The 21,268-nt window shown below is 39.2% G+C and overlaps 1 protein-coding gene across 1 annotated transcript; it reads right to left on the bottom strand.

Moving 5' to 3' along the window:
- Positions 1 to 890: 890 nt before the first annotated feature.
- On the bottom strand, positions 891 to 21,227 carry LOC139148006 (F-box only protein 31-like). The gene is made up of 9 exons (XM_070719262.1): positions 21,044 to 21,227; positions 19,576 to 19,638; positions 16,914 to 16,990; positions 14,368 to 14,544; positions 13,136 to 13,210; positions 11,691 to 11,797; positions 10,784 to 10,937; positions 6,831 to 7,072; positions 891 to 2,787 (listed from the first exon to the last, which is right to left on the bottom strand). Exons 1-9 carry the CDS (start codon positions 21,192 to 21,194, stop codon positions 2,631 to 2,633), a joined length of 1,203 nt encoding a protein of 400 aa, XP_070575363.1. The 5' UTR covers positions 21,195 to 21,227; the 3' UTR covers positions 891 to 2,630.
- Between the last annotated feature and the right edge of the window lie 41 nt (positions 21,228 to 21,268).

Here is a 21,268-nt window from a genome sequence, read left to right as displayed (position 1 = left end):
AAATACAAATGTTAAGAAAAATGTTCTAGAAAATGAATGTAGGAACAAATCAGAAATGGTAAATTCTTGAAATAGCACCTATTGTGATATCGACTAGTGGCAGCATTATCTCTATCTATTATGGCTATTTGTTGATCTGAAACAACCTTCTCTTCAACAAGACTGCTGAATCTTTTCCCAATCTGCAGTGGGTATATGAACTCATACAACTTTGAATTGCTTGAGGCAGAGATCAGTGAAGAAAATGTCAAATTCTTTGTGTTCTGTAACTGTCAGCAGGACTTCAGATTATACAACGAGAGGAAATGTACAGCCATCTCACAGAAGTTGTCTCTGATTGGTCAGTTTTTTTGTACCAAACCAGTCTGTAAACAGGTGTACACCAGGTGCATGAGTTACACCACCTGTGACTTCAATCCTGAGGGGCTGTAAATTACTCTCTATGAATAAAAAGTTTTCAAAGGTTGATTTTTTTGTCCAAAGGATGGGATGTGGGGAGAAGGGAGTTGGGGATGTTGGGTTTAGCAATTCAGACTGCTCTTGCTAGTCAAATGATGAACTACTGACAGACACAGGATGTCAATCACAGTATGACTATCACACAGCCATACCTTAAACATTTTGTAAAGCCGAGATTTCAGCCAAAACAGTCCTTGATCAAGAGGCCATATTTTTACGACTGTTTAAACAAATATAACTTTACAAAAAAATTCCAACTATGGGGGCCATCTACCAGGTGATACAATATTTACTATACTTATCCACTTCTAGAATTTGTATTATTTATATTCTTTACATATTACAGGTGATAACTTTACAGAATCTATCTATAGAATGCACCAATGAATGGTGCATGACAGCTCAACAAAAAACTGGTTTAGGAACATTTTTAAAAAGTTTGTCATGTGAGAGTGATACGCATTTTACTCCACCATGAGTGTCATGAAGTCTCTGAGAAACACATTTTTCATTTATGGTATTTTGTTTGCTATGAAAATTTAAGCAATCACTTCTGGAAGTAGATAAGAAAGGTCTCATCTAGGTGCTGTTTTTTTTCAAATCAAATGTGATTCCTTACATAACACATGTATGATCAGTTTTAAGGTAGTACATGTCTCCAAAGTGCAAAACAAACTGTTGCTCAACTTTCCTCGGGGAAACTTTCAACCATTCTTATTCAAAATTCATGAATGAAAATTAATGGTCACAATGCAAATTCAGTTATGAGAGAAACAAATTACCTTGATTTCACTATTTGAAATTCAAAACGGCTGCCATCCCTGTTTTACTGATATTTGAAATTCAAAATGGCTGCCATCCCTGCATTTTACTGATATTTGAAATTCAAAATGGCTGCCATTCCTGTTTTACTGATATTTGAAATTCAAAATGGCTGCCATCCCTGCATTTTACTGATATTTGAAATTCAAAATGGCTGCCATTCCTGCATTTTACTGATATTTGAAATTCAAAATGGCTGCCATCCCTGCATTTTACTGATATTTGAAATTCAAAATGGCCGCCATTCTTTTGTTAACTCTATAAGGGAAAAATTAAATTGCCGATTTTCACAAAAATTCAGACAGTGAAACTATTCACTCCAAGAGCTTCAAAATGAGCCCAGACAAGCGGTATACCAGCAAAGAATTTCAAGATTTGAGTTTCCATATATCTGTCCCTGAGGCACATTCTACCTTTGATCAATCCATACATCCAAATTCACATTTTAGTTGCATTTTCATCGGTATGGCTGAAGCATATTGATAATACCTATGAAGAACTCTAAACAACACATACCCATCAAAAGTGCAGACTTAAAATGATTCTGTCACTAGAATGACAGCACATGGGAAAAAATGAGTTTCAGCCTGAGTTTAAACAACTGCTTTGTCTCAAAAATTAACACACTGACTGACTTGTTTGAGGAATAAAATCAACATACCAGTTACAAATCATTCTGTGACAAAAATTTACCGACTTTTTAAAGTTTTACAACCTACTCTGTCAGGTGTATGCCATATACTCGACAGATAAAAAAATGATTTACATGATTTAAAAACGTTTTGATGTCTTCACATCTTAAAAGAAATTATTTCAGCCTGAAATTTTCATGGTAAATGAAAACAATGCTGTGAAAAAGCAAAGGTTTTAAAAAGTGAATACAAACAAAGATGTTCACAGAGCAGATGACACACTGGAAGCTGAGACATCCTATGAAAAGGGACAAACAGACAACAAGTGAACTTTGTTGAAATCTCAGGCAAATAAATTAACATAGAAAACAAGTGTAGTTGACCTGATTGGTTGGCACAGTGCAGGAACTTCTGTCCAAAACTTCAGCACCGAACTCTTGCATATGAAGTGCGACTTTTATCATCCAAAGCTACACATCACCAGTGTGACTGATTCTCCACACGGCTTGGTATACATGAGCCACCTCTGTGTCTGCCATCGTGGCTTTTTTTCAGTAAAACTGAACAATACTGGACCCGTGCCAAGCTGCAGTACAATTCAACATCATCTTAGGGGGTATGTTTGTATTTACTGACCATGACAGGCACCCTTAGACGAGCAATGATTTCTACCACATGTGGGACACGGCCCAGTGTTCTCCAGATACAACCAACCTTTCAGTCAAACTTGTCATGGACTCTGCTGTAGACACTGAGGGAGCGTAGTTCAAGCCACAGAAAACCGAAGAAGTTGTCATCGAATATGACCAGGTGGCCCAGCGTCCTGGAGGAATTCATGAAACCATGGCTGGCTATCAGACCAGTGCCAAAGTATCTACAGCAGATCATGGAGGGAAAAAAGAAACAAAAGAGAAAATTTTGATTACCGCAAGCTTAAAATAAGGCAAGATTCAATGCTTCAAAGATTTACTGTGGACTGGTTGAAGTAACAGCATACTAAGTGGTCCTTTGTGCTTTCCTCAAAATTATTTTAGTACACTACTAATTACTTGGAGTGCACGTGACAACTGTGTCTACACCTATTTATGCCATTTCCACATTGATAAGGTGACATTCTCCGATGGAAAAACTGGGTTGTAATTAGGAATGGGGAAGGGTTGACATCAACAGGATAAATCCCTTGCTGTATTACCTAGGTTGTGCAAAGCGCCCTCTAGAGATTGAATGTCTCTCTGATTAAAATGTGTCGCTCTTAAAAACTAAACCTTGCAATAACCTTTCTTTGTTGACATTACAAGAGAGTTAAGCTCTGACATATAAACAAGTCATTTTCATTTTAGAGTGTTCATGTTTGAGAAAGAAGCAGATTTACAGGCAGCACTTGTCTTTTTTCAGCTACCATGACAGCCTAGGAAGTTGCGAGTAATTACTCGCATTTGCGCCTAAAATTTAGGGTAATGCGAGTGAAAATATGAAAACGCTCGCATTTAGCGAGTGGAATTAAAAATACGCTCGCATTCAGCGAGTGCAACAACAAGAATAGTCGCATTCAGCGAGTAAACTGTGAGCCATAGACGCGGCCTATATTTAGCGCATTGTTTTGGCTGCTCGTGTAATCTGATAGCGAACAACTGTCTCTCACTTCAAATGTATCAAAAACTTGACTCGCCTTGGATTTTCTTTTACTTTGATTGACATTTCCTTTTATTTTTTCTGATACATTTTTGTCGGCAAATCTCTGTGTGACGACATCGGACGCTTCTCTTTTCTTTTCATTGGGCAATTTGTTTGATGGACAAGTCCATTGACGTACCGTGCCATTGCCGGGACGACTGTGTTTTGCCGACTCTAAAATTCTATTTTTTCGCATTGGTTTATTTGGCCGTGGAGGTGGTACTCTCTAACAAAAAAAAGAACATATAACCACACGTGGTGGCGACGGTACGGCTCCCTGCACTCATAGGTACATGTTCTTGGGAGCACGACAACTTTTCATCAAACTACGACCCAATATTCTGAAGTATTTCAAACAGCGGTGATATAAGCTGACACATCATGAGCAAGAAACAAATTACAGACTTTTTTCGACCGACTGAGATGCGGGCTGAAGTTTCAAGTTCAACACGTGATGATCATCCAGGCGACACATCAGCACGTACGGGTTCTACCGAGGTGACCACGCCAAAACGGCGCAAGGAAGATGGCGGTGGTGCATCAATGATCGTGAACAAAATCAAGCAGGCCCGGATTGGAAAGTCGAAAGACAGTAAACTTGTGCGATGGCATGAACAATTTGAATGGCTTGATGTAGATATGAGTGACGAAAGTAAACATCTTCACTGTGGGAATATTTATCGCGTGTGGTGTCGATGGTGTCGAGCGGCAAAAGAGAAGTCAGAATACGGAAGTGAAGTGGGTAAACTGGTCGAGAAAAAAGAGAGTTTGACTGAACACGCAAGTTCCTTCAAACATATTCGTGCGAGAGACAAGTACTTCGCTCAGTCTGTTGAAGCTAGTCCTCTGGCAAAAGCCTTCCGAAGCAACAAGCCGGGTAGTAGTGACGCTACACTGCGAGAAATGAAAATCAAAATGAACATCGCCTATCTGATCGCTAAACATGAAATGCCGTTCTCTGTATTTCCCAGTTTATTGCTCCTACACAGAAAAAACGGAGTCGATATCAATCCAACCTATGACAATACACATAAGTGTGCTGAAATCATCGGTACGATTGCGGACAAAATGAAGAAGGGATTATCAGACTGTGTTCGTGATTCTAATTATATTTCCATTCTCATCGATGGCGATACTGATAGAGCTATGCAGGAGTGTGAAATAGTCTACTTGCGCCATGTTGACAAAACAAGTGGAAAACCAAAAGTAAATCTCATCGGACAGAAAGAACTCGAACATGCACACGCTGCAGGCGTGGTAAGTGCGGCAAAATCCCTCTGCGATAAAATAGACGACAACTGGAGGGCGAAGATTGTCGGATTTGGCGCAGACGGCGCATCGGTAAATCTCGGTAAAAATTGCAGCGTGTTCACAATGCTACGAGATGAAGTAAGTTACATCGTGTCCTTTCATTGAATGCCTCATCGGCTGGAACTTGTCATGCTTGCTGTACAGAAAGGCATATCGATGGTGAAAAATGTTCACGATGTTCTGAATATGGTTTGGAAGACGTATCACTACTCTCCAAAGAGTCGCAGAGAGCTCGCATCGCTCGCTTCTGAATTGGGAGTTGATGTTTACACTCCAAAGTCCGTGTCGGGAACAAGATGGGCTCCGCACGTGGAAAGAGCACTGCGTATATTTCTGTCATCAAAGCAGAGGGACAAAAACAGTCCATCAACATGCGGCCAGTATGCAGCGGTTTTAGCACATGCCGAACACCTCGCCGCCACTACCCGAAATTCTGACATCAAGGTCGAGCAAGTAAAGTTGTTCGCGAAATGACAAAAGTGAAATTTGCCGCCTTTTGCCATTTCCTTTTGGATTTATTCGGACAGATAGCATCGCTGAGCCGGCTTTTACAGGCAAATGAAGTTATTCTACCTCAAGCCATCCATGGAGTGAGGTCATGTATCGCGACCGTGGAGTCCATGAAAACAGAGAATGTACAAAAGGTGCACTTGATCAGTTTCTCACCAGTACATGCATGAACACTGAACAGAGAGAGAATACTGACGACCGCGAGTGTGACAGCGAAAATGATGAGTCGGAAGAAATCACTTATCAAGACGTGCAGTTGAAGGGCAAACCAGCCCTAGTTAAGACACAACTGCAGAAGGCAATCGACGAAACGTGTGATACAACTGTTGCAGAACTGAAGCGAAGGTTTCAGAATTTGTTGGGTACGGTAAATGCGCAAGGAGCAGCGAAGGCAGTGGCATGTTTATCAGTGCTTTTCAATCATGATGCATGGCCCGACACAGTGGAAAGTCTAATGGTGTATGGTCAACAAGAATTGGCTTTCCTTCTGGAATGGTTTGGTCCAATACTTGATAGAAATGGTTGTATTGTTGTTGATGTGGCAGGTGAATGGCGACAACTAAAGCTCTTAGTCTTCAATCAGTTTTTGGATAAATCACACATGGCATTGTGGAGTCTGATGTTGACAAAAGAACCATACCGCACAAATTTTCAGAACATACTACATTTGGTAGAGATAATGACAGCACTACCCATTTCTACTGCCCAGTGTGAAAGAGGGTTCTCTGCACAAAGACGAATCAAGACAGAAGCCCGCACTCGACTTCATCCAGAAACTGTGGGAGACTTGATACGTATCAGCTTGGAAGGTCCTGATGTCACTGAATTTGACCCCACTGTTTATGCAGAGTCTTGGTTAAATGAATCTACGAGGGCAAGGCGGCCAAATGTAAAACAGTCGTGGCCTCAGAATATTGTCTGTGTTGATGATACTGCAGATATGGAACATGGAGATCTGAATGATTTTCTGTAGTGTGCATGCATGAGTAGTAATTCTGGACATGAACTCATGGAAACTGAACTGTTGAAGTTTTCTGACTTTTGTTTGAACAATGAACCAGATTCAGATAATCTTGATTAAGATGTCTACGCAGCAAATACAAGCTACTGGTATATGTGTACATTCACAATAATGTTGTTTATTGAAGTAAAAGATTATCCAAGGCACAACAGGTTATAATTGCTCCTTTATTTTGAACTTTAGGAGCATTTTGCTCCTAAATTTTGAAATTTAGGAGCATTTGGCTCCTGAATTTAAAAATTAGAGCATTGCTCCTTTGCAATGAAGTTAACTTCCTAGGCTGCATGAGACCATCCTATATACACTTTCAGTTGACCGGTCACCAGGCTCTCAACCTTCCCTTGTCACTTCACATTTGGCTGCCCTCAGTAAACCCATCACAACACACCCCTCTGCCTTACCTTGCTCTGCATGTCTGAATGCTCCTGCCTTCCTGGAACTGGCTCAGTCCCCTGTCAGACACTCCGGACGGAAGTTTGAACGGCTGCAAGTGTTGCTGTGCATTCTGGTCCCTGACGATGACATCATCCATGTCCAGGCCCTCAAGTATTGCCAGCGTCTCTTGCTGTTCCGCTGTCAGCACCATCGGGCTGTTCAGATCGGCTTCTATGCTCAGCTGACACGCAGGCACATTTGGGTCACCCTATTTAAAATGTGAAGTAACACAATTGGCAATGTAGTGGGAATGATAATGATAATAATAAAGGAAATTGATAATATGCCTAATTTTGTTGAGCTCTAGGTGCAGGAAGCTTGTAAGAGGAAATGTGGAAATAAAGAATGAATGGAACAGAAATCTGTGTTTGAATAAATGTTTTTGTGAGCATGACAAAATGAGTCTGAGGAAGGAGAGTGGCAGAGATTGGCAGAGCAGTCCGGTCAGCTCCAAATTGGAGACTCATTATGATAATGTATTCCGGCATTCACCAATCATCGACCAGATTACATCATTAATAAAGTACGGGTCACGCTGTGTCACAAATTACCCACCAAGTGTGATCGGCAGTTTTGGGCCGCTTATTAAGCCCCTGTCTTGTGAATTTCGACGAATTTCGACAGTCAACATAATCCACGTGTTCAGCAGAAGGTCATGTCCAACAAGGAGTCCGATTAGTGAACAAATATTCGAAATATTGACGATTCATTTCTACCCCAAGTTTATCGATTTCGCTCAAGTACCGAGAATCATTTTGTGTATGTTCGTCATCTCTATTAGAAATACTGTTATAAAGGTTATTTGTGTAGGTACGCGTATAACATTTGCAAGAAAGAAGAGCAATGTCAGAGCTTTAGAACGATACCTGTTTTGTAGTTGTCAAACGCAGACTAAAAATGGTACGCGATTTTGAAAATGTGTTGACAGAGTGGCCACACAACTGTCCCCATACGGTAGAATTTGTATCGCTGCCATCTCCGACACAAATGGGGTATTCTGAACGATCTGTGTAGGTACACGATTTATATTTCGCAGGACTTCAAGCCAGAGTCTAGGAATCACAGCGATACTGTATAGCGTTTTTAATTCGCGGGGATTAAGTTTGGCGCATTTCCCTTTGGCAAACAATTGGCGACGTTTTAATTTGGCGGTCAACAAACTTGTAAGAAAAGTACTAGTTGCCCGTTTTACTGTATGCTGTAAACTCTTTTGTAGCAAAAAGTTTGATTGACAGTTCAACAATGAAGCAATTTGCGGATCCACTTGCGCGCTACTTTTGCCTCTTTCACACCTTACACATGCTAAAGAGGAAGGGAGGTTATGTGCATATTTACAAGTTTCTCCTGTAAACAACTACGTACCGACATGCCGTCAAAGGAAAAAACGTTTGGCAGCCGGAAGATGAAAGGACAGATAGCATAAAAACGAGAATTTTCAAGCGAACAAAATCACTCCCTCTATGCTGCTGTTCGTGACACTAGTAATTCCTAACGTCCTAACAGTCTATAGCACGATCATGTCTCTGAGTCTGAAGCAGTGGTTACAGAAGGGTTCGCTCCCAAAACTCACTCAGCCCGGTCTACCAGATCCGAATGACGCCACAAACATCGAGAAGTGTAACATGACACCCGAGACGATCGCTGCAGTGAACGCTGAAGTCACTACAGCCACTAGTAAGAAGCGAAAGCGGGGCAAATACCAGCACTATTCAGATGAAACCAGGGCCAAGATTGCGAAGTACGCGATCAACAATGGTGTCATGAACACTGTTAGAAAATTCAGTAAAGAACTTGACAACCCAATCAACGAAAGTACCGTCCGCAACATGAAAAAAGCCTATCAGAAAGCCTTGAGAACCGATAAAGAAAACGTAAGCATTGACAAGTTACCATCTACCAGAGGGCGGCCGGTGATGTTAGGCAGTGAACTTGACACGAAAGTACAGTCGTTCACCAGACAACTGCGACTGAAGGGCGGTGTGGTAAATTCAGCGATCTGCATCTCCATTGCCAGTGGTGTCATCTTACACAGCAACCGAAGTCTCCTTGCCGAGTATGGTGGTCATGTCACGCTGACGTCAGACTGGGCAAAATCGTTACTTCGCCGTATGGGGTATGTTAAGAGAAAGAGCACCAAAGCAGCAAAGCAACACGTCGACGATTTTCCAGCCATCAAAGAGACATTTCTACAGCGAATAAAAGATGTAGTAGAAGAACACAACATCCCACCGCAGCTTGTCATCAACTGGGATCAAACCGGTGTTGCCATCATTCCCACGGGGCAGTGGACAATGGATGAAGAAGGTTCACGCCAAGTTGCGATCACCGGGTTAGACGACAAGTGCCAAATCACTGCCGTCTTTTCATCATCAGCTGCTGGCGAATTTCTTCCACCACAACTACTTTACCAAGGCAAGACTGATAGATGCCATCCGACCTACCAGTTTCCAGAGCAGTGGGACATTTTTCACACCGAATCGCACTGGTCAAATCACGATTCGATGGTGCGATACGTGGAGAAAATTGTCGTCCCGTATTTCAACGCAACGAGAGAGAGACTCAGCCTACCACCAACCCAGAAAGCCCTTGCGATCTTCGATGTGTACAAGGCTCACCGCGGTGAAGACTTCCTTAAGAAACTGAGCGACAACAACATTTCTGCCGTATTCGTGCCAGCGTGCTGTACAGATCGCCTTCAACCCATGGACCTTGCTGCTAACAAGCTCTTCAAAGATCTGATGCGGCAGGAGTTTCAGCAGTGGTACAGCAATCGTGTTTGTAGTGCTCTGACGGGCGGCGATGAAGACCCTACCGCGACGATCAGCCTTCGACTCACTGAACTGAAGCTGCTTCATGCTAGATGGCTTGTTACTGCTGTACAGCAAGTTGCAGAACGAAGAGAGACTCTTGTTGAGGGTTTTCGAGAAGCAGGTATTTTGGACTGTTTTGAGTAAATACCCTGTACTGTACTAGCACTAGTAGCAGTAGTAAACGAACGGTACAAACACTCGGTAAATTTGTAATTTGATGCCATGTATTTTTAGTACGTGCAGCAACTTGATCATTTCCAGTGAAACAGTGATACTTTCTTTTTTCTGTACAGCTTGAATTTTCGATGTACCACTTCGAGATATTTTGACTTTTGCGATTTGATATTTATTGTGTCTTCATTTTCCAGTAAAGGCCATTTCCTGATCGTGTCACGATGTGTCGGCTGTCGATACTTGATGTCTGTACACTGTGGGCCTATTTTTGTCACAATTTATTACATGTACTAGTAAAACAGCTGAAATGCATTTTTAATGTTTGAAATAAAACACAAGAATGAAGTTTTCAACGAACTTTATTGACGTTTTCATTTCTGTTGTTGTGTCTGTTGTGCTCTGCATCCTGGTATGGCTGGACATAGTGCGTGAGTGTTGACCTTTGTTTGACCGTGAGACCCTCATTTGCATAAAGAGGTCATTTATTGACGGTGTTTTAAATTCGCGCACTTTCTGTTTCTGCGTAATGCGCCAAAATTAAACCCCGCCAAAAATTTCCCCCTCTACAGTATATGGGGTTTGGTTGTCTTAGCCAGAATAAAACTGGTACGCGATTTTGAAATTGTGTTTTGACAGAGTGGCCACACAACTGTTCGACATTATGACAGAATACGGCGCGGGAGTTCGACACAGTATGGCGTACGTAACGAAGGACGCATGTGGAGGTTGCCAGGAAATACAATTTTTACTGATGGCGCGCTGGCCGCTGATTGGCTAATGAGAGGGGGAAAATATTATGGTATAGCGCTCCAATTTTGGAGCTGACAGAGATTGGCAGAGAGTATATTCAAAGGAAGGAATGCAGACTGAAGCTGACATATGAAATCACAAACACATCCAAATGAAATCAACCATGGGAAGATTTGAAAGCTTACCGTAACTTTTGTACCATGTATTTTATCATCCTTATAGGACACATTGACTATCTCCACACCGTGGCTTCCATAGGTACCTTTGAACAATCCCGGCTGGATGGGAACATCTTGCATAGGAACTGGAAGAACTATCTTCTTATAATGACACACAGTTCTGTTGATGTCAAAGAAAAGGTACATTTATCAAATGCTCTTCAGTAATATGCTCATGTTTCACTACACCTTCGTTTGATAAGAATTGCACATTGTGAAAATTTTGTGATAAATAGATACTAGGTTATGTATTTCTTCAACATTTCTAATTTACCAGTGTTTTTTTGTTCAGCAGGTATGTAGGTCAATGTTACTTTGGTTCAAAAGTCATTTTACAAGGGTTCCCCATGGTGTATCAATGCAATCACAGGAACAGCAAAAATCTTACCCAGGCTCCAAAATTATTTATCAATGTTTCCAAACCTTAGCAAAAACACAATCATAGGGTATTTTTCACATTATGACATGCCTGAAATATTATGTCCTCAAGTCTATTCCTTTTTTGCTATTGGACATAATCATACTGGTCTGTTGACATACTAACACTCTACACAACAGCAGGGCTCTGTGTCCTTTTCACACTGAACATTTTACAATGGTGAAATTAATGAAGTGTGTGTGGAAATCAATGCTTTCAAGATCACTTGCAAGTGATGGTAAGCTTTCTTCCCTCTTGGAGAGATAAAATTATACTTTTGGTAGCGGTACTAATCTCTCCTTGACTATGGAACAGATTACACTCTACAGTATCTTGGCGAAGACATACAGACCAACATGTATACAAGATTCTACAGCCATTAATATGTATATGCCAAATGTGAACAATCAGTTAAATTGGAGGATATACCGTATAGGTCCAATACATGCTACCTACTCATATTGATTGGTTATCATAAATTTCATAAGTAGAAGTTCTCGTATAAGGTCATGTAAATTTTCATTGGGGTTACCAAGTTCTTCTTCCAGCCAAGAGCGGAATTCCTAGAGAATGAATAAAATGGTATATTACTTTGGAGGGCAACCTTTCCATTTGCGTCACAACAAGTAGAAATTATGACAAAACTAGAAACACACGTAAAAGGAGTGCAACACCAGTGGTTAAAAGTTTAGGATCACCAATAAATTTACTTGGATGGGAAAATCAGCACTCCACTACTCTCCTAGACAAGTCAATACTTGAAGGAATCATGCAATGGAGAACGAGCATTTGACTACAAAATGTGATCAAAGGACCTGCCTTGATACTGGTCTTAGGCACAATCTAATACAAAATACATTTCCTCACTGCTTAGTGGTGAGGAATACAGCCAAGACTGTTCACCATTTCCATTCAGTGAGTCTGAATACATAAACCTTTGCAGTGTCTTCACTCATTAGTGTACTCTTCGGATAGAATATCTAATGAGCTGTTGTTTTGAGAGCACATTGTACTGGTTTCTTTTATTAATAACCGTTTTAATGAAAAATATTTGCATATCAATTTACCAAATACACACTGTCAAGATAAAAATGAAATATAATGATGCAGACTCATCTGTGCAGACATACTGTACTCTTGTAGTTAAATACTTTGTACTGCACCGGAGAATTATTTCTCTATCCAGAGCTTTCGACAACTATCCAGCCGTCTTTATCAATGGTGTTGATTAGCACCACTGCGCATGCGTGATCTTAAAATATCATCCCAGATTCGAGGAAGTTGATACCGTCCGCCATCCCGACGTATTCAGCGTTGGTTTATGTGTTCTTATGTATATCGCTTCCTTCTTGGATCGGGAGCCAGATTGGTTCAAGAGAGGTATTAAGGAAGCAATATACATAAGAACACATAAACCAACGCTGAATCGGGATGGCGGACAGTATCAACTTCCTCGAATCTGGGATATTTTAAGATCATGCATGCGCAGTGGTGCTAATCAACACCATTGATAAAGACGGCTGGGTAGTTGTCGAAAGCTCTGGATAGAGAAATAATTCTCCCGTGCAGTACAAAGTATTTAGCTACAAGAGAAAAATGAAATATTATGTCCTTGAGTCTGGCTCATGTATTGAAGTCCAGGTCTGTCGATCATAAAGCTGCTTTTCACTGGCTTTTCTGCAATTTTATCTGATTTTGAGAAACAGGCCATGAGTTCCTTGTTGCAGCTGTAAACTCTTGTATTCTTGTACATTGTATTTTAGTTGATGGTGTCCAGTAGGTAAACAAAACAATATTTTTTGAGGGCCAAAACACAACGCTACAAAGTTTTTACGCACAAAAAAGGTGAAACAAATAAAGAAAAGCAAGAGAAAAAAGAAGATACAACAATATAACCATACCTCATGCCTCCCCCCTGGATGTCTGTGTTTATCTGGTTTACAACACTTTGCACAGAATACATCTTTCGTCTCTTCCTGGAATATACAGGTAATCAGATGTCATTATCAGAGTGACTGCTTTGTTGTATTCGATTACAAAATCCTGATGATAGTCACTGAACTGACACGTCAATGTACAAACACATATTAGTTAGCATTTCTTACCACTGAAGGCGAAGCATCAGTGTATATCTCACTGGCAGCTGTACTCACAAACTATCTTGCCCTCATACAATATTATGAGGTTGTTACGAAAATACCGCAAAGGATGCACGAGGACATTGGCACAGCGTATCGCCCGACACAAAGTGGAGGGCGATGCACGGCGCCAATGTCTGAGTGCATCCTTTGCAGTATTTTCGTAATAACCTTATTATTATACATCTTACATTCATGACTGGGGCATCACATTGTCAGAAAAATGACCGTTTTCGTACAATGTCAACAATTTTCTTCCTATTTATAGCGCAAGTGTGGAATGCTATCTTGGACGCACTTCTGGAAGTTCTGGATAGTGTGTGTGCACTACACACGTACGTACAGAGAGCGCAAGATTTGTTCTGCCACTCGTCCGATGAGTCCCTTGAAACCGTTCAACAGTCAACGCGTAATACAGCTGCAGGGGATGGAGCGCCTTGAAAGTGTACGTGTTACGGAACGGGTGTTCTTTTCTTATCAGAATTGCTTCTGAGAGAGCAATTTGTCAATGACTCATGTGATCATTCTATAATACGTTAGAAGATACTGGTACACAAAAATATGATACCTCGGCTTTTTTAACCCTTTTCCTGCCAGACAGTATCACTTCCCACCAGCCAAGTCAGTAAAAAGCAGCATTGAGCCAAAACATGACATATTTTCACCCACTTGGCTTGGTCTGTTATAGCATCTTTAGTCCAAAACAATCAAGTTTACAGTATTTATGTTTTCAACAGCCTTCAAATGTACAGTATTATGTTAAAATACACCATATGGAATATGTTGTGTTTCATTAATTTTAACCATCTTGACCTGGTGGTGAAATATGGACTTGGCAGGAAAAGGGTTAACTGTCAACTTTCAATTCAGATTCACCATACTGATGTACATGAAATACATCCCACATAAACACAGATGCATACATCAGTTAATACAGGAAGACGGTAAAAGAATTTACAGTTTTCCTCTTAGACTGTAAAACCTGTAACACTCACACTTGCGGAGGTAATGATGCATTTATGAGGTCCCTTTGGTCCTTTCAGACACCTGACTTCTGTTCTGTCATCATCGTTCAAAGTTATTGAAAACAGTGGTTTCTTTCTCAAGGGCGCGGTGACGTTGGGATCACAAGGTGGGAGGAGCTGTGTTGCCAATATTGAACCGTCCACAACCTGTCCAAAGAGAAATACAACATCCATCACACATGAACTTGAAGAGGAAACAGCATCAATGCGCCTCAGCAACAGACATTCAGACTCTCACATTTTTGCAATTATAATACGTTTCTGGTCTACCACTTATGGGGTTCATTTTGAAGCTCTTTGGGTAAAAAAAATTTTCAGTCTCATGTTTTTTGAAAATCAGAAATTTAATTTCTCCCCCTGGTTATTAACACAGGGATGGCAGCCATTTTGAATTTCATGTGTTGGAAATGTTTGCTAATTTATTCTCTAAAACCAAAATTTGCAAGGTGACCCCTGATTGTTATTCTTGATTTTGAAAGAGAATTGTTGATAGTTTCCTTGGGAAAGTTTGAGCAAAATTTTAAATTTTTCCTTTTTGAGGTGACACTAATTTGGAATCTATTTAAACAAAATGCAATCAGATATGTAACCAATACTTCCGGACAGCTTTGAAAACGGCCCAAATTCTCAGCGATGCATCATTTCTCGATGGTTCAAGCTTTACATGTTGCATGGCTGAGAGTATAAAACAAGGTCAGTTCGATGCTTGACCTATCAACCTGCCCCAGTGTGGTAGAAATTTGGGAAATCAAAAACACAGCAGTGAAGGAAATGTGAGTTACTTGAATGCCTGTGCACTGCTGTGCTGCTAACAATTGGCCTCCTTCCTATTATTTACTGTTGAGAGAGAAACTGCCAAGGCACTACTGTGCAATGCTACAGATGTAACTACGGACTATATTTCTGAGGGTCCGTGCTGCAAATTTGTGAATTTGGCATATATATTGATCATCATTCAGGATTCTAGCAGTCCTGCTGGGTACTTTTATAAGAATACAATAATTAAAGAAATTGAATTTTTTTTATCAACAATATTCATAATCATAATAAATATATTAATAACAATTTTTTACACTTTTGTTACGACTAATAATGCCTTACGACCCTGTGGTCAATCTCTACAGACTTATCTTAGACAAACTATAACCAACTGTAGTAAAAGTGTGATTTTACAACGCTAATAAGATATGTGACTCAAAAAATTCCACAGTGGAAATCTGTTTGCTTGATCAGAGAATTTTATGATCACAAAAGAGTAAGAGAATGTCACACCTGAGTTGTGCAGTGAGGATTTATGCTTAGCTTTACAAGAATAAATTTACAGACATTATCGTCCTGGTCTTTACAGTTTTCGTTGTTGTATTATTCTCTGAGTTATTTCCTTTCTTTATGGGTTCACAGAGGTCAGGCATTGTGCAAAGAAGAGCATGTGAATACAATCAATTGTATATACAGCCACTGGTCAAATATTTGAAATTTCTGGCGTCCAGAAAGCCATGAAAATGTACCATGCCCTATATTCCCTCAAAAAAAGGACATTATTAAAGTACATAAGCACTGACAGACATTTTCTTCTGACTGATCACTGGCCATGAAACTTGCATTAATGCTGACATCTGGCCTGTAGTTGTGTTGTAATGACTGGCAACATTTACATTGACAGATGGTATAAAATTTGATATTGGATTTTACCAATAAATGCAAACAGAGCCCAAGTGGGAGCAGTTCACATATCATTGTAAAGGAACAATATCAGAGCCAAAGGACAGCGACAGCGGTGAACAACAACTGAGCAAGTTGAAAATTAACAAGTCGACTGCACAGAAAGCAATAACGATTCTCAAAGCTCCATTAGCCATAAGCTTTGATGAATTTCCCCGTAATATTTCTTCTATTTGTGAAATATGGCTATTTACTCCATGTCCTTTCAAAATTGTGGCAAAACGCCCAGAGTTTAAGTCTACAGAGCTTGTATAAGTGTAATATACAACATTACTGTTGACAACTGAAATTTTTGTCGAAACTGGAATTCATTTGTCAACAATGACATCGTGCATTGTAGTATTTGTACTTAATGCACTGTATTTGCAAGGTTAATATTTTGTGTCATGTCAATCAGGCATAATTTTCCAAATCATTTTAAATAAGAATTGAGAAGAATGATGTGCTTAAAAGCATGTTTTCAGAATTTTTACTACTCATCTATGAATTTGCCTACATATGGGAGACATGTTAGACTTAACTGAGGAATCTCTGAGGATACAAATCATAATGAATTATGGGAAATATACAGCATTGTGCACCCAGTGGTTTTTGAACAATCCATTCATAGTTAGGAACCATAAAAAGAATAATTTTCACAAAAAAAGAATATACAAATTATATATTGATATGTAAATTGGCTGTCCTCTGTTTTTCCAAGCTGTGGAGAACCCTGATAAGGGAGGAGAACAATAAACAGGAGTTTATCTCAACGCAGTATGGTCTTTTTTTATCTGAAAACATAAAATACCTACAGAGATATGTACAAGGCCTCCATACGGTCCAATTTCTGGCTGCCAAATTCCAAAAATGAAGCCATAATGGTGAAGAACTGTAAGAAGGATAAGACACAGAATGGTTACATTGATTATACTGGATAGTACATGTACAATTAAAATTAACCCTTTGAGTGCTGTATTTTTTCCCACCAAATTTTTAGTCCAACATTTCACCAATTTTTATGAACTTTTCTGTAATTTTTCTTATAATTTTCGACCAAATGAACACAACATTTCATTGGCCTCTGTTTTTTAGCAAAATTTTAGCAAAAATCTAACAAAAATTGACTTTGGTGCTCAAAGGGTTAACCTAGGTACACTGCCTACTGAGACACAGTTAATCAATGCAAATTCACATCATCCCGAAAAAACGTACACTCACCTGGTAGTATTTTCCCAGCAGTTACCATACTCTATACACATTATCACATACAGGTTGTGCTGACAGTCCAGATGATGTGGCTTTTAACATGATTTGTAAGATTGAATCAAGACAACGAATACCAGAAAACTTCGTGGTTGGCTCTGTGCACTTACATGAATAATGTCTTGTTTATTCCCATTTCTCTAGGTTCGGATATTTTAATCACCCTTTGGTTACTGTTTCAGTTTCAAATAATGGCATGTTTAACCATTACTTAATATTTTATGACTTGCAACTTCAGACACGATGACTAAATGTCCCAAACAATGAAGAAAATATATCAAAATTAATCAAAAGCTGTGTTTCCGCTGCCACTCTCAAATTTGTAAAATTACTAATTTTTTAGATGATTTACTAATTTTTTTCATTGTTGATTCGTAAATATACGAATGCAAGGAAGCAGCTAGTTGATTGAGAGCTGAAGGCCTCAAAACCTCAAAATAGTTCTGTCTAAGCACATGTGGTACTTAATTTGAATTTGATTGAATGATATTCCGTATTGGAACGGTTAAGTTTACTTATAAATTTCAAAATTTACTAAAAGTTTCAAAACCCAATTCGTTAATGTACTAAAAAATTTCAGAAGCCAGAGGAAACACAGAAAAGGTTATATAATTGTGCAGCTTCCATTTAAAATTACCCTGGTTAAATTTTTAAATCCCTTTCATAAATAGTTTCTAAATTTATCAGCATTAGCATTAAACTAGATTTAAATTGCAACTTCTAATTCATTACTTTCAATGTAAAACCAGAATGCTTTAAGCAAACCTTTTAACTAAATTATGCAAAGTAAACCTTTTAACTTGAATTGCATTTGAAGAAATATGACTTTTCCTTTAACATCATCCAAAACAGATTTATTGTGGTGTTCTGTTTCATGATTTATTACGCAAGCAGGTAGACAGTGCCTCTTCCTTGCGCTAAAATTGCAGAAATCTGCTTTGATGAGGTTGTCATACAGCGTAATACTTCACTTACAGAATTGATAAATGGTTGTCATAATGGAACAGACACTCACCACACATACATTAGTTTTGTGAGATATTTGGTTTGAAATTTCAGAAATGATATACAAGGTCGGATAATTGACGTAGGCTCTTTCACTCGTTGAAGTGGACTGTTGGCAAACAAATTTTTTTTCTTTCCAAAGTACATTTTCAATTAATGTACACTGATGTGCACAGAGAATTTTGTTCAATGTACTGGAAATGATGTAGAATTTACATCACATGTGATCTCCATTTGGCAAAGATGGAAATAATCTAGAATTTGTATTACTCTGCCAAGGCGATGCTTGGAAGTCAAGCGCTATACTAAGCAAACGTTTTTTGAAAAAAAAATTATCACAAAAAAGCATCGGAGAATCAACCTTGCTATGACTTCCCCTTGACATCAGGGTGTGAAATCTGAAACGTCCTGCAAAGCTACAAATCATTCTGTACACAACATCACATGATACAGCCAGTTTAAGTTACAGCACACATCAGTTAACCAGCGTGGAAATTTATTTCTTCATCTGGGGTAAAGTCGGCTGAGCTTATTTGACTATCTGCACATAAAAACCAACCACTCACTATGTATTTGTGTCAACTATCATGAAACCGAGGTGGCAATTTTTTTATTGTACTTGTTAATAATTAATTTTCTCATTTGGTTCTGACATACTGACGAGGACAAATTAGTTCAGGACAGTGATAACACTTGCTGAATAAGTGATAAAGAGGTAATTTTGCGCTATTTCCTTTCAATCATCACCTTATTTTCTTCTCTAATAAGTCAAAACCTTTGCATTATAATTGATGTCTCACAAACATACATACAGTACATGTGACACGATAAAATTGGCACATTCCATTTTTGGAGGGGGAATTCAACCCTTTGAGTGCCAAAGTCAATTTTTGTCGCCTTTAAAAACTATAACCCAGTAAACTTTTTAAAGATTTTTGCCAAAATTTTGATAAGAAATTGTAGCCAATAAAATGTAATGATCATTTGGTTCAAAATTATCAAAAAAATTACAGGAAAATTCATAAAAATTGGTAAAATGTTGCACTAAAATTTTGGTGGGAAAAATTGCAGCACTCAAAGGGTTAAGAACTTGTTTCGCCTAGTACTCTCTTTTCTCTAGTTCATCATTATCTTTCTTGAGATACTCTATTTGCCAACTACAAGTAATGATGTTTTGCAGTGCCCATGGAAATTGTTGTTACTTACTTTTTGTGTAGACAGTTCTATAGGATGGGTTCTTCCAACCTTTCAGGCTATCAACACCATACTCTGTTTGAAAGAAATACACAAAGAGCGAATGTGAGACAGAGATAAGACTTTTGACAATTACAACACAATTTGATGCGTGCGTATTACTACCTATCTCTGTGCAAGTTGATGTGCATGTGTACTGTAGTTGACTTACTGGCTGCAGCAGAATTTTTGCGAGTGCTTTCAATGATGGACACAGCATTCACTGTGTTCTTTGATTACCACAACCATTTTATGGGAGTTCCTTTCATTACATATCCAAATGTCAGAGTAAACCTATTGAACCACTATCTTGTCAAGTTTATATGTGTCACCTGTGCCCATCAGTTGCTTAAAACCAGTCTGGTATAATATATCTGGTATGTTCATTTTGAAGAATGAACACTTGAAGAACCCAGAAAACAGAAATACTGTAAAACTGATTTTTTTCTGACTCAACCTGCTTTTACACACTACGCCAAGTTGGTGAAAATACATATAGGCTTTGGCTCGATATCACTTTTCACTGATTCAACAGAGAGGGAAGTGATACTCTGATAGGCTTGGCGGGATAAACAAACCTATTGAAAGCAAAAATATAACAAAACAGAATAATTGTTCGAGATATGGTCCCAATTATCTGGGGTTTTTTGTTTGTCAGTCTGGTCGTTATCAGACCATGGAGGTCAGTCTTCCTTTTTACCTCCATGATCAGACCTAGCTTCCTTGCTAAAGGATATGAAAAAGCCATGATATGCTACAACACCTTGAGAACAATCATCATGTTGTTTTACACTGGCTTCATCGTATTTACATCCTGAGTCATTTGCTGATATTTTCCATTAGTCTTTGCTTTACAATGAGCCAGTGGAATGTCTCATCTTTACTGGAAGAGTGTAAATAGCAAATTTCGGCTGAAAATTTTCAGTGACAGGTGGTTTGAAATTAAGACGATAATTTTTTTTTTTCGCTTGCAGTTAATTTCATTTTGTTTGCAGCGAATGAAAAAATCTTCTACAAAGTCAAGCCATAGAACTACCACAACGGCTTCATTATATAAAGCTTATGTTTTTGCATTAGTACCTGTCGTGGGTGTAAGTAGTTGCGAAAGACTGTGTTTTCCGAAGCTAACTAATGAGAAATGAATGTAAACATGATCATCCAGTAATACCGGTAGTCCAGCACAAATTCAGTTTGTAGGGTAAGGCGAAGAGGACTTATTTTCGGCATGCACTTCCGAATGCGGTTTTCTTGCGGTTTTTCATGAAAACAGACTTGTGATATTAATCCTATCCTCAATACACCACCGATGACAGTCTAGGTACACTGTACTACTGGTACCATGGATGGAGGGAGTGCAGTCCACGTTCTGAGTCAGTGATCAGATCAAAACAAAAGTCCGGAAGACCTCACTTAACCAAGTTAGTTTTAACATCGAACCTACCTTGTTTGCAGCGTTTTTGCCATACCCATTCTACGTCAACGGCTTCTTTGAATCTTTTGCACACTAATGAAACACTAGGGAGGTCAGTGCCATGCAAAAATGATAACACATAGGTCAGCAGCTCAGGTGGCAGCATCAAAATGTTCGCCATTTTCCTCCTGAGTGAGATTTAGCGAGACTTGCGAGAGTTGAAAATTGTCAATACTTTCATTGCAGGCCTAAGCT

Source organism: Ptychodera flava, chromosome 13 (genome assembly GCF_041260155.1).
Source record: "Ptychodera flava strain L36383 chromosome 13, AS_Pfla_20210202, whole genome shotgun sequence".
Lineage (NCBI taxonomy): Eukaryota > Metazoa > Hemichordata > Enteropneusta > Ptychoderidae > Ptychodera > Ptychodera flava.
The sequence above is the reverse complement of the archived record's forward strand: the minus strand, read 5'-3'. Positions and strand labels throughout refer to the sequence as shown.